Source organism: Dreissena polymorpha, chromosome 3, assembly GCF_020536995.1.
Source record: "Dreissena polymorpha isolate Duluth1 chromosome 3, UMN_Dpol_1.0, whole genome shotgun sequence".
Classification (NCBI taxonomy): Eukaryota; Metazoa; Mollusca; class Bivalvia; order Myida; family Dreissenidae; genus Dreissena; species Dreissena polymorpha.
The window spans coordinates 102,692,515-102,707,707 of NC_068357.1; the positions used below are offsets into that span (position 1 = coordinate 102,692,515).

At 40.1% G+C, this 15,193-nt stretch overlaps 1 protein-coding gene across 3 annotated transcripts in view; it reads right to left on the reverse strand.

Moving 5' to 3' along the window:
* LOC127872886 (poly [ADP-ribose] polymerase tankyrase-like) overlaps positions 1-15,193 on the reverse strand; it is a 255,395-nt gene that overhangs the window by 80,068 nt on the left and 160,134 nt on the right. For all 3 annotated transcript variants that reach the window (XM_052416370.1, XM_052416369.1, XM_052416368.1), the window contains 2 exons: positions 5,829-5,949; positions 3,991-4,258 (listed from right to left, as the gene is read on the reverse strand). In XM_052416370.1, the coding sequence (XP_052272330.1) occupies positions 3,991-4,258; positions 5,829-5,949 (389 nt within the window). The remainder of the gene's footprint in view (positions 1-3,990; positions 4,259-5,828; positions 5,950-15,193) is intronic.

Sequence of the window (15,193 nt, forward strand, 5' to 3'; positions counted from 1 at the left end):
TTTAGAAATGTATTCCTATGTTTATTAAATTCCGCTCTGGAAATATAACATTCCTTGTTAAACCATGTTTTTTTATTGTAGTGAATTTTATTATGTTTTTTATTATTTATTTCGTTTTTTCCAAACACCTCTATTGCACTCTGTTTTAAAATATTTATAAAGTCGTTTGCTACCTCGTCAATGTCGCGCTCGTTTAAAATGGACAGTTCGAGTGAACACAATTGCGCTTTGTATTGCGATAAGACATTCTTAAACGGGTCTATTTTTAAGTCGTCCCATTTTATTTTGTAATCATAAGAGGCTTCGGATTTGCTGCCTTCCTCGTCGGCAGCGTGTCTTGACGCGAGACTAAAGAGTATGCCCGAGTGGTCAGATAGCTCATTTGGTTGAAGTATTTTAAAGTTACTTATAAGAAAAATATCTTTTGGTTCTAAAAGTAGATAATCCACCAGGCTGCTACCCCTATGTGAGTGAAAAGTGAACTCTCCTACATTTAGGTCATCGTGTAATCGCCCGTTACCAATAATGAACGAAGTCCATTGGCAGAGCTCAATCAAGCGTTTACCATTTGTATCAATCACGTGGTCTTTGCTAGCACGTGGTGGGATGTAAACACGATTTGACAACTCTTCATCGTCAATGTACATGTCAAAATCTAGAACGTCGCATACATTTGAACATCTACTATTTAAATCTCCTGTGATAAAAACTTTGCCCAGATTTTTATATCGCTCAATGTTACATTCTAGGGTTTCGAAAAAATCTATATTATTTGTATTAAGGCTCGAATTTTTTGGAGGAATATAGATATGACCTATGTAAACATCAATGCCTATGTTGAAGAGGGATTTACAACATTTTATCCAAATAATACCTGCTTGATTTTTTTCTATTACTGTAATTTTGTTTTTTAAGTGATGTTTAAAATATACAGAAATACCTCCGCTATAACGTCCTCTACTTGTGTTCGCACTCTTATTTCCATATAAATGATCACAAATAAATCCATCAATATCAGAGTTGATGAAGCTGTTGTTATGTAACCAAGTCTCTGAAAGAAATAAAATATCACATTGAGTTACAGTGTTCAGAAAGTCTGTGTCGTCGATTTTTCGCCTTAGCCCATTTATGTTCCATGACAATATTGTGATGTCCTTCTCACGGCTATCCTAGTTGATGTCGACTACCCGTCCGTTTACAAATTTCTTTCGCGCCACGTTGTTCACGAACATCTTGTTGCCTACGATTCGCACGCGCTCGTGTTGTGCTTCCGCTTCCTTTGAGTGCGGGAATAGGGCCTGTCTAGCTTCTCTATGTAGCTGTGGTCGTTGGATACCGACACCCATTTTACGTCTGGAGAGTTCCGTTTTTATGGCGTCGACGTAAGCCTGTTTACGCACTCGTTCGCGGTCGTTGTAGTCGTGGAACTTGGCGACTATCGGTCGTGTTTTACTGTTGGAATATGGACCTATGCGATGCACTCTGTCTAACTTGATGTCGTGGGCCTCAATCTGTAGAATATCTTTGATAAATATTTTCACGATCACTTCGCAGTCTTCTTCCTTCGATTCATCGAACCCATAGAACATTAAGTTTTCTTGCATTGAACGGCTTTCGAGGTCTGACAGTTTGTCGTTTATATACTCCTCCCGTGTGCTATAATCTTCCAGTTGCCTTTCCATCTTCGTACGTTGGGTTTCAAGGGATGTTATCTCTTTTTGGATATTGCTGAGGTGAGCCTTTTGGGATTCAAATTCAGTACTTATAAAAGCACAAGAATTTTCGACCGATGTTACACGCTTGTCAATGCATGTTAGTTTAACTTCCAATTCTGAAACTTTTACACTGATGATGTTTAACGTTTTCTCTATATTTTGTGAAGACGATCGTATGGTTCGTATGTCGTCCATTATACCTAACGCCCAGGGCGGTGGTGTGTTCTGTATATGTTGGCTTTGCGTTGGCGACCTAGGTGTGGACATGTAGAATTGTGGGTGCCCGAAATTGGGTTGCGCAAAGCTCATGGGAAGTGGTGATTGATTCTGTTGGCTCATGACTTGATTAACGTAATCTTGACTCAATCGAAAATCGAAGTACTGACTGTGCCTATTGTTTACATTTGCTGATACACTTGGTGGACTCGACTTACTCGTGCTCGTTGTTCCCGTGCTTGCTAAACGGGTTTCGTTGTGAGTGTCCTCGCCAGACAATGGAAAATTCGCTTTTCGTTTTTCTTTTCTGGCCTTTTTCGCTTGTCTTCTATTCGAACTGCTATTATTTTTGGTTGGCATCGAACTCATAGGTTTTCCCTTCGACACATGCACTCAAATCCACTGAGAACGCTTTATTATCCGAGTTTTTTATCAAAATTGTAGGAGCAGGTTTTCCCATGTCTTTACAATCTCACGCATGCGCAATATCCAATAAAAAATATAAAAATATCACAATATTCCTTCGATTACGTTTTTCTTCAAAATATATAACGAAATGAACTTGTTACTGAACAAAACAGGTACAGACAAAGTCACTCGCCAACATAACAATTGATCTTTTTGCATTTAAATATCACTGCATTGAATACTTACTGCCGAAGTCTGGAATGCACATTTGAATCAATACATGTATCAATAGAAATAGGGAATCACTAAAATAGAATGATATCAAATTAAATGTACATGTAACATGTTTATATGTAATTATTGGCAAGCTATACGTATGAAACAAGAAATCATTTTCCATATGTTAACAAAAACAATTCTTTTAATAAACAACAAGCAAAACTTCATGCACAAACTATACATTTACCTGTATTTCACTGGGAACCACAGTGGCCGCGGGGGTCCACCGTTAGATAGATTTCTCAATAACTCCTGCGGTGCTCACCCACTGTCACCGCGATCTATCGCCATGAAAAACCATCAGATCACGGTGATTGCCACGCTGACGAAACATTGTAGGTCGGACTGTGTTTTAGGCAGAAATCAAGCTAGACATAGTGTATATGCAAACAGCATAAAACCAGAACAGCATGTGAGTAACTTGCAGTCTGTTTAGGATTTATGCTGATTGCTGCTTATCAGTATGATAGGGTTGGAAATGAAGCCTTTCAAAACAATCTTTAACAAAAGGTCTTCACATAAATTAAATTTTTGAAGGAACTACAACTGCGTCAAAATGCGTGTCTGAAATGTAAACCCTGAAGTGATAACAAACAAAGGCAAATGCCAAGCTACAATTGCCCCACAGCATGGCTACCACGTACCAGTCTAACAGCGTGCAAGCTACCATTGCCCAACAGCATGGCTACCACGTACCAGTCTGACAGCGTGCAAGCTACAATTGCCCAACAGCATGGCTACCACGTACCAGTCTGACAGCGTGCAAGCTACAATTGCCCATCAGCATGGCTACCACGTACCAGTCTGACAGCGTGCAAGCTACAATTGCCCAACAGCATGGCTACCACGTACCAGTCTGACAGCCTGCAAGCTACAATTGCCCAACAGAATGGCTACCACGTACCAGTCTGACAGCATGCAAGTTACAATTGCCCAACAGCATGGCTACCACGTACCAGTCTGACAGCGTGCAAGCTACAATTGACCAACAGCATGGCTACCACGTACCAGTCTGACAGCGTGCAAGCTACAATTGCCCAACAGCATGGCTACCACGTACCAGTCTGACAGCGTGCAAGCTACAATTTACCAACAGCATGGCTACCATGTACCAGTCTGACAGCGTGCAAGCTACTATTGCCCAACAGAATGGCTACCACATACCAGTCTGACAGCGTGCAAGCTACAATTGACCAACAGAATGGCTACCACGTACCAGTCTGACAGCGAGCAAGCTACAATTGACCAACAGAATGGCTACCACGTACCAGTCTGACAGCGTGCAAGCTACAATTGACCAACAGAATGGCTACCACGTACCAGTCTGACAGCGTGCGAGCTACAATTGACCAACAGAATGGCTACCACGTACCAGTCTGACAGCGTGCATGATGGGAGTGAGACCGTCTTCGTCGGGCTGGTTGACACTGGCTCCATTCTTCAGCAAGAAGCGCACCATCTCCAGGTCGGCGCTGTGCAAGGTGGCCACCAGGGGGGTCATTTTGGTTCCCTCAATTGGGGCGCTGTAGTCGAGGGGGACACCTGCCATTGTGACATCAAACAGCGGCACCAGTGGGTAGCTGATGCTGTACGGTACCTCCAGGCTCACACCTTGGTCTAGGAGAAGCTTCAGTACACCTCTTTGGATAAAAATCAGCAAACAACATTTCATTTGGGAGAGAATAATTGAGAAGCGGGCTGGGAAAACGCATGTGCGTGAAGTTTCTGTGAATTGCCTGTGCAGGCTGCATAGGCTTATTAGGGACAACACTTTCTGCTGCACAACAAAACCAGGTTTTCAAAGTTAAGTTATTAATTTAATTTAATTTGAACAACGCCAAGTCTATATCCCTCCGCCATTAGGGGGGATAATAATTGTGAAATCCCAACCTTAATCTGCTTGTAAGCTAAGTGCACACACAATTTCAGCGCAATACATACACACAAGGTAAAGTTTTATACACATATAAGTAGAAACAGTTTTCATGTTTAAAGTTATAGTGACATTGAATTTGATCCAACTGGTATCAATGCAATCTCAAGCTAGGTGGGTATATAATTCACCAATAAACAAGGGACAAAATTGTCACAAAACCAGGTTTTCATTGTGAAAAAAAAATCTGATAAAGGGAGAAAACTCAAACTGAACTTTTGAAATGAACAAACAAAATTAACCCCCTTTCTAAGTTTGTTTAAAAAAAATAATCTATTTTTAGTCTTGGCAACCTTGACATTGGAGATATTGACGTGATTCTTTCGTGCGACACACCGTCCCATGATGGTGAACAAATGTGCCAAATGATTTTAAAATCTCACAATGAATGACATAGTTATGGCCAGGACAAGCTCATTTATGGCCATTTTTGACCTTTGAACTCAAAGTGTGACCTTGACCTTGGAGATATCGACGTAATTATTTCGCGCGACACACCGTCCAATGATGGTGAACAAATGTGCCAAATGATTTTAAAATCTGACAATGAACGACATAGTTATGGCCCGGACAAGCTTGTTCCGCCCGCCCGCCAGCCAACCAGCCAGCCAGCCCGCCCGCATTCGCCAATCTAATATCCAGTTTTTTCCTTCGGAAAACCTGGTTAACAAAACCTGTGAAATTTTAAGCTATAAAGAGAAAACAGTTTTCCTATTTTAGAAACAGTAACCATGATTCACATGCAACTGGAATCCCAATATGGGTAAATAGGTTCATGAATGCAAAATACTACATTTCAGCACACTTTGTCCATCTAAACTATAGTTACTGAGAAGATATCATTTATGCATATAATTGTAATAACAGTAACCATGATGGTAGCCCGACTGACCCCAAATTACCTCCCATGCTAGTTCAGTGTTTACATGCAAGCAACCTAAAAGCCAAATGTCAGTGCAATACCTCCATCCAAACTTAAGTTTACCAGAAACTATTTTACATTTGTCTTTTTTTAGTAACAGTGACCTAAACTATGTTATTGACCGCAAATGTAATCTGGAGCTAGGTCTGTAGGAAAATTCATCCGAAGTCAAGTTATTGAACATAAGCCTTTTTCTTATTTCCATCTATGTTGGATGCTGCATGCTCCTTAACATGGCCATCTTTTGCTGTACATCAATCTTATCAGGATTTTCAAGTTTCTTGAAAATCTGACTAAAACTGGTGATACAAAATAAAAACTTCAACATTTAAATTTCACATGGGTGGTCTCTTACAAATTGAGGTCTTGGTGAGCCTTGGTACAGTCTGTCATACGCTCCTGGTCCCAGAACAGCGCCACCATCAGTGTCCTTCCAAACACGTCCTTCAGGTTCAGATCTGCACCAGTACTCTCATCTAAAAGAACAAGCAAATTTGCTTAAATGATATCCCCCGCCAATTAAAGTTTATTCATGGATGGGTGCAAATCCCTTGATTAGGTTTTAATCCTTAAAAATATTTAGGCGTAGGGTAATTGTTTTTATGCATTGCAATTCTCTTCATTGATAGCTATACACCCATGCAGTTTCATATTTAAATCTTGTAGCGAATCTGAAATATAGCTCTAAAAAGTTACACAATAGAAAAAAAAACAATAAGTCTAATTTAAGAAAGTGTAGGGTTATGGTTCTTGTGCATGACACTTCTTATTATTGATATCAATACACCGATGAAGTTTCATATTGAAAATCTTGTATTGTATCAGAGCTATAGCCCTGAAAAGTTATATTTCCTAAAACCAACAAAGGTCGGTAACTCTTATTTAAGAAAGTGTAGGGTTATGGCTCATTTGCAAGGCACTTCTCCTCATTGATATCAATGCACTCATGAAGTTTTATATTAATATCTTATATAGTTTATGAGATATAGCCATGAAAAGTTTTGAGACAGGCAGATGGACAGACAGTTGGACAGACAAAGCCAATTCTATATCCCTCCACCTTTGGTGAGGGATAACAATTGTAATTTCTTTATCAATAGGAGAAATAGCCAAAAGTTTTAAATATTTTAAATGCGTCTTGAATAAAAACAAGAGGCCCATGAGGGCCTGAATCGCTCTACTGCTATAAACACTATGCAAGTTTGGAAAGAATAAGATGGAAACTGTGTACTTAATCGCGCAAACAAGGAGAATTTTCTCAAATTCAAGAGGAGATTATTGTGTACTTATTTCTCGGATACTGCTCATATTCAATAGGGTTTAAGTCCTCATTGATATAAAGATACTGTGCAAATTTGGAAATAATTGGATGAAAACTGTAGAATTAATTGCGTAAACAAGCGGGATTTCAAAATGTTCTCATATTCAAGGGGAAGTCATTCTGGACTTATTGCTTTGATATTGCTCTTTTTAAACGAGAGCTGTCAGAAGACAGCGCGCTCGACTATTCGACTGCTTGACAGTGTAACGTACGCCATCATGGGGAGATTGTTCATATTCAATAATATATTAGACGATCTTTCAAAAATAAAAAAAAGGAAAAACAAGGGCTGTTTGTAAAACATGCATGCCCCCCATATGGGCTGTCCGCTGTACTGGCAGCCATAGTGTGAATACGACTTTTGTCAATGTGACCTTGACCTTTGACCTAGTGACCTTAAAATCAATAGGGGTCATCTGCAAGTCACGATCAATGTACCTATGAAGTGTCATGATCCTAGGCAAAAGCGTTCTTGAGTTATCATCCGAAAATCATTTTACTATTTCGGGTCACCGTGACCTTTGACCTTGTGACCTCAAAATCAATAGGGGTCATCTGCGAGTCATGATCAATCTACCTATGAAGTTTCATGATCCTAGGCATATGCGTTCTTGAGTTATCATCTGGAAACCATTTTACAATTTTGGGTCACCGTGACCTTGACCTTTGACCTAGTGACCTCAAAATCAATAGGGGTCATCTGCGAGTCATGATCTATCTAACGATGGAGTTTCATGATCCTGGGCGTATGCGTTCTTAAGTTATCATCTGGAAACCATTTTACAATTTTGGGTCACCGTGACCTTGACCTTTGACCTAGTGACCTCAAAATCAATAGGGGTCATCTGCGAGTCATGATCTATCTAACGATGGAGTTTCATGATCCTGGGCGTATGCGTTCTTGAGTTATCATCCGGAAACCATTTTACTATTTCGGGTCACTGTGACCTTGACCTTTGACCTAGTTACCTCAAAATCAATAGGGGTCATCTGCGAGTCATGATCAATCTACCTATGAAGTTTCATGATACTAGGCATATGCGTTCTTGAGTTATCATCCGGAAACCATTTTACTATTCCAGGTCACCGTGACCTTGACCTTTGACCTAGTGACCTCAAAATCAATAGGGGTCATCTGCGAGTCATGATCAATCTACCTATGAAGTTTCATGATCCTAGGCCCAAGCGTTCTTGAGTTATCATCCGGAAACCACCTAGTGGACCGACCGACCGACATGTGCAAAGCAATATACCCCCTCTTCTTCGAAGGGGGGCATAAAAATTATTTTATTTTTTTGGGGGTGGGGGTGGGGGGGGGGGGGGGGTTGAGAAAAAAAAAAAATCAGTGGGGGGAGGGGGGGCAGGGATTCTGGGTTGGGGCGTGGGGTATTGTTTGGGTGGAATCCATTGATAAAAAAAGGATTTTTTTTTTTTTTTTGGGGGGGGGTGGGATAGGGTTGAGAGGGGGGGTATAATGTGGGGTGTGGTCATTTATTAGATGATCTTTCAAAAATAAAAAAAAGGAAAAAAATAATTTTTTGGGAGGGGGGTGGGCAGGGATTCTGGGTTGGGGCGTGGGGTATTGTTTGGGTGGAATCCATTGTGGTATTCAGGTAAGTGTTGTTTTGTCAAAGTATTAATAAAATCTGATCATAAGACTTATTAATTTCTGAATATAAATTAATAATATTTATTTTCGCGGAAACGAATGTTGTTTGCTGGTTTCTATAGATACGATTACGGATGTAACGTTATGTACGGAATGCTTCGGTAGAGTTCGTTAAAACAATGAAATTACGCATTTCCGTACCACGTGATATTACGTCATTCCGCCTTTTGCAAACTGCCTGTGCTTTTGTTCGGATCGTCAACAAACTTAATTTAAATTAAATCTCGAATCATCTCAAATAATGCCGCGTGGAACAAAGCGGAAATTACCGGAAAATGTGGAAGAGGTTGGAGAGGACGATACCCGGCTCTTACAACCGGATCCAGGTAGAGGCTTTATTGATTTTGAGAAGATAATAGATATAAGGGCATCTAAAATCGTTCCTCCTATTAATACACGTAACGTTGAGGGGTGCGGTGTTAGCGGGGAATCAACTCTTAAGTTTCCCGGTAATCGAAAATACAATAGAAGTTCAATCTCTTGCTTCGGCTATTAATCAGGGTCAAAACATGATATAGTCGTCAGGAATTAACGCGCTTATCAAACGATGACTTGGCTGCGCACGTGCCAGCCGCATTGAAACAACAAATTTCTAGAGGCGAATATGTCAATTTGGCTGTTAATAGGTGCCTTCGAATTATCCGCTCTTTGTAACGGTAGTGTTTTGTAACTTTCGGCAGAGGGCACTCTTGAACAGCGCCCTAAGGAGTGTAGGGATAAAATTCATAACATCGAACGGTGGTCGGACGCTTTCTTGATTTATGCGTCACTCTACCATAGCACGCGACGCGATAAAGTGCAGGAGATTTTGCATTAACTTTCCCTGTAATGACCTACTTAATCTCGCACCATCGCCGGTGAATAGCAAAATCTTACGTGAATATTTAACATCGTATAATTCTACAGATCGAAATGACCTTTTAAATGTTTTTTACAAATGGGTTTTCAATGCATTATAACGGACCCAGAGTCAGTAGATTTAGTAAAAAATTAAAGCCTGCAATCGCAAATGCTGACATAATTCAAGATAAGATAAATAAGGAGATTTGGGCGGGGAGGTTGGCTGGGCCTTTCAGCGAACAACCTTTTTCTAATTTCATGGTTTCCCCAGTTGGCTTGGTGCCAAAAAAGATACCAGGTGAATTTAGGATGATTCATCACCTTACTTTTCCAGAGGGTAACTCGGTTAATGACTTCATTGATAAAAAATACTCATCCGCTCAGTACACAAATTTCGATGAGGCGGTTCACATGGTTCAAGATTTAGGGCGACACTGTAAATTTTTCAAAACGGATCTTAAGATTGCATCTCGCCTACTCCCAGTTCGGCGAGAAGATTTCGAAATACTGGGCATACAGTTTAATGGTATGTTTTATGTGGAAAAAGCATTACCATTCGGAGCTTCAGTCAGTTGCAAAACATTTGTACAGTTTTCCTCATTCCTTGAATTCTGCGTTAAGAGTAAAATGTCATCGGGCAAGCTTATACACTATTTAGACGATTTTCTTGGTGGCGATAAATCTGAGCTAGGTTGCCGCAAGGTGATGTATTCGTTTATCAATTGCATGCACGAGCTAAACGTGCCGTTAGCCACGGAGAAAACAGAAGGGCCCACGGAAATAATCGTGTTCTTAGGCTTAGAATAAGATTCGGCGGAACTAGTAGTCCGCATTCTTAAATAAAAATCGTAGAGTTACGGGAAAAAATTCACACCATCGTGCAGAAACATAAAAATAAAAAATAACCTAAAGCAAGTTCAATCGTTAATAAGGTCTCTTAACTTCGTGTGCAGGGCAATCCCAGTCGGCCGCCCGTTTTGATTAATTAACACCACCTGTGACATAACAAAAGCATTCCACCGCATACGTATAACACGTGCTGTTAGGCAAGACCTCGAAATGTGGTTGACATTTTTGCGCGATTACAACGGCGTGTCGTTTTTCCATTACCGATACTGGATATTCAATGTTGACACTGAATTGTTTACAGATAGTGCTGGCGGGTCTGGTTTCGGTTTTTGGGATTTATTTTAAAGGTCACTGGTGTAACGCTCGTTGGCCTAATTTATGGCGGCAAAAGGGCGTAACTAGTGACATAACTGTTCTCGAATTATTTCCAATTGTAGTTGCACTGTTTCTCTGGGCGAGGATTTAAAAAATAAAAATATTATGTTCAACAATTTTCGATCTGCATATAGTCTAAACAACAATTGGCCCGCGGATAAACAACATGTTGTTCTCTTTGTAGCCTATTGTTTTGAAAAGGGTCTATCACCTAAATCTATCAAGAGCTACATTTCTGGATTGAGTTATATTCATAAATACATGGGCTAGTACGATATAAGTAACATTTTTTGGTAGTGAAGTAAATGCTTGAGGGCTGTTCTCGCTCGCGACAAACGGTTGGTACGCGGGCACTGGCACCAATCACTCGCAAGGTCTTGACGGTTATTATCTCGCAATTAGCAAAGGTGTGTTATAATGACTTCGAGCGCTCACTATTCAATGCTATGTTTACTCTGGCATATTTCGGTCCGTTCCGAGTCAGTGAATTGGTAGCAACAGCAACATACAGTTATCAGTTGCAAATAGCCCACGTTAGGGTCACGGGGGATAAACACGCCATAATGGTCACACTCAGGAAACATAAAACAAATCAGCGCCATATTCCGGTCACAATTAGGATCCCATACGAGCCGGAGTCTGCGTTGTGTCCAGTTCGGTCGTTTACAGACTACCTCGCAGTGCGACCCCATAAAGTCGGTCCATAACCTTAGCGACTATGAATCAACACATTGGCTCGAATGGACTCTGGGTTTCAGGCGTAGTATATCAACCTAATTTAAAGGTTAGGTTTTAAAAATAGTAGCAATGCAGCAGGGAACAAACTTGTATAGCGCTTATTGGTATTAAATGTTCGAGATGTATTAAATGTCCGAGTTATGTCCGAGTTAAAAAGTGTGTAATGGTCAAGCGACCATTGGTATTACATGTCCGTGGTATTAAATGTCCGAGTTAAAAATTGTGTAATGGTCAAGTGACCATTGGTATTTGATGTCCGAGTTAAAAAGTGCGTAATGGTCAAGTGACCATTGGTAAAGTGTGTAATGGTCAAGTGACCATTGGTACTAAATGTCCGAGTTAAAAAGTGTGTAATGGTCAAGTGACCATTGGTATAAAAAGTGGTATGATCGCAAGTGTAGCGATCAAGTAAAAGTGTGACAAGTAAAAGTGTGATCGCAGATCAATCGCTGGGGTCGGCTGCGCGCTGAAAAGTTTACCAAGCACGAAATAGTGCGCTTATTGGTATTAAATGTCCGAGATATATTAAATGTCCGAGTTATGTCCGAGTTAAAAAGTGTGTAATGGTCAAGTGACCATTGGTTTTAAATGTCCGTGGTATTAAATGTCCGAGTTAAAAATTGTGTAGTGGTAAAGTGACCATTGGTATTTAATGTCCGAGTTAAAAAGTGCGTAATGGTCAAGTGACCATTGGTAAAGCGTGTAATTGTCAGGTGACCATTGGTACTAAATGTCCGAGTTAACAAGTGTGTAATAGTCAAGTGACCATTGGTATAAAAAGTGGTATGATCGCAGGTGTAGCGCTCAAGTAAAGTGTGATAAGTAAAAGTGTGATCGCACATCAATCGCTGGGGTCGGCTGCGCGCGAAAAAGTTTACCAAGCACGAAATAGTGTCGGTGCCGATCGATTCCGCGACGCCAGGGTTTTTTCGGAGCGATGGTGTGCATCTGTCGGATGTTGGCCTCGAATTGTATTTGGATTGCATTCGCGACGTCATCTTAAAGTTCTGTTAAAGGGCTAATCCAGAATTTGTGGGGGGATAAATTTGTGAGATTTATTGTGGCGGAAAATTCTGTTTGCCGGGGGTCGGATGGGCATGCGCATTTATACATTTATCTGAATGGACTCTGTGACTACTTGCGTAGTTTATCATCCTTGTCCTTTCGGGTAATTCCAAGTTTACATTTATCTGAATGGACTCTGTGACTACTTGCGTAGTTTATCATCCTTGTCCTTTCGGGTAATTCCAAGTTATTAAAGTTTAAGCTGCTTGAACAGAATAAAAAATAGTAGCAATACCGTAGGGTAAAAAACGTTTAGGTGTCAAATCGCTGCCTGAGCGATAAGTTGTATTTTAATGTCCGATTAAGATTGTAAAAAGGTACAAGTAATATTATCGCAAGTGTGGCGATAAAAGTGATCACAAGTGTAGTGATCAAGTAAAAGTATTATCGCAAGTGCGAAAAAGTGTGATCACAAGTGTAGTGATCAATGTCCGATTAAGTATATTATCGCAAGTGCGAAAAAGTGTGATCACAAGTGTAGTGATCAATGTCCGATTAAGTATGTAAAAGGTACAAGTAAAAGTATTGGATCACAAGTGTAGTGATCAAGTAAGTGTTAACGCAAGTGCGCAAAAAGTGTGATCACAAGTGTAGTGATCAATGTCCGATTAAGTATGTAAAAGATCACAAGTGTAGTGATCAAGTAAGTGTTATCGCAAATGCGCAAAAGTGTGATCACAAGTGTAGTGATCAATGTCCGATTAAGTATGTAATTCGCAAGTGCGAAAAAAGTGCGATCACAAGTGTAGTGATCAAGTAAAAGTTTTAGTGTGTCATTAAAAGTGTCATGGCGATTATCATGTAAAAGTGGATACAATGGTCAAGCGATTGGTAGAACTAGGTTTAGCCCAGCAAAGTATATGGTTCTTCCTAGTTCGGTCGCTTGATGAGCAATAGCATTTTTTATTTTGGGTACACGGTGTTGCTACTATAACGGTGTTACTTCACGTTTTGTAATTTTATCGTGTGCTCATCCACCTCCGGTAGGTATATTTTCAAAGTAACAGGTTTCCACGAGTGAGTAGCCGATTTTTCGTTAGGCTCGTGGTTACCACCGGCTGTTTTTTCGCTGCGGCCTTTTATATCCCACTTTTTTACTCGTATAATATTAAAGAGATCTGTTAGTGAATACTTTGTGCATTCTATTACATTTTGTGATGTTTATTGGGAGGCAAAATATTTTGGAATCGGGTCATTAAACTAGTTAAATGGAGTAATGTGTTGTTTTATCGTTGCAGTCGTAAAATAAGACTTATTAATTTCTGAATATAAATTAATAATATTTATTTTCGCGGAAACGAATGTTGTTTGCTGGTTTCTATAGATACGATTACGGATGTAACGTTATGTACGGAATGCTTCGGTAGAGTTCGTTAAAACAATGAAATTACGCATTTCCGTACCACGTGATATTACGTCATTCCGCCTTTTGCAAACTGCCTGTGCTTTTGTTCGGATCGTCAACAAACCCCACCCACCGCACCCTGATTAATATCTCGACTGGTCCGACATCCACATTTTAAGATGCTCAGAGTCGATTTAAAAACATATCTTGCACATAAATGGACTATACATTTGAGCTATACGATTCTGCCGACAAGTTCTATATTTCCAGTACATGTACACCGGCTCATGGCGGGATCCTAAAATCTGACAGCAGACATTCACACCCATTTTGGTGCCGGGGCCGGGCCACACCCCTTACAGTCGATCGAGATGGTGCCAAACTTGGTCTTGTACAACTGGGGCGCTTTCCAGCGGACAGCGTGACTCGGCGCTTGGACTGTCTTCATCGAATGCTACAATGGACAAACGCACTGTCGCACGTTTATATAGAGCACATGCATTCTGCCGGTGAACAATGAACTGTCTCGTGTTTAATATAAGTGCACAGGAATTTTTGATGCCACTTCCATATCCGAACATTCACTTTGGCGTCGTTTTTTATATTCTGTCTGTTTTTTATTGTCATATGAGCCTTTTTATGTGTTATTATGTCTTGTAATTTTATTGTCATATATTTCTTGTTGCATTTGCCTTCCTGTCGCAGTGCCGGAAAATTCTGTTTGCCGGGGGTCGGATGGGCATGCGCATTTTATACATTTATCTGAATGGACTCTGTGACTACTTGCGTAGTTTATCATCCTTGTCCTTTCGGGTAATTCCAAGTTTACATTTATCTGAATGGACTCTGTGACTACTTGCGTAGTTTATCATCCTTGTCCTTTCGGGTAATTCCAAGTTATTAAAGTTTAAGCTGCTTGAACAGAATAAAAAATAGTAGCAATACCGTAGGGTAAAAAACGTTTAGGTGTCAAATCGCTGCCTGAGCGATAAGTTGTATTTTAATGTCCGATTAAGATTGTAAAAAGGTACAAGTAATATTATCGCTAGTGTGGCGATAAAAGTGATCACAAGTGTAGTGATCAAGTAAAAGTATTATCGCAAGTGCGAAAAAGTGTGATCACAAGTGTAGTGATCAATGTCCGATTAAGTATATTATCGCAAGTGCGAAAAAGTGTGATCACAAGTGTAGTGATCAATTTCCGATTAAGTATGTAAAAGGTACAAGTAAAAGTATTGGATCACAAGTGTAGTGATCAAGTAAGTGTTAACGCAAGTGCGCAAAAAGTGTGATCACAAGTGTAGTGATCAATGTCCGATTAAGTATGTAAAAGATCACAAGTGTAGTGATCAAGTAAGTGTTATCGCAAATGCGCAAAAGTGTGATCACAAGTGTAGTGATCAATGTCCGATTAAGTATGTAATTCGCAAGTGCGAAAAAAGTGCGATCACAAGTGTAGTGATCAAGTAAAAGTTTTAGTGTGTCATTAAAAGTGTCATGGCGATTATCATGTAAAAG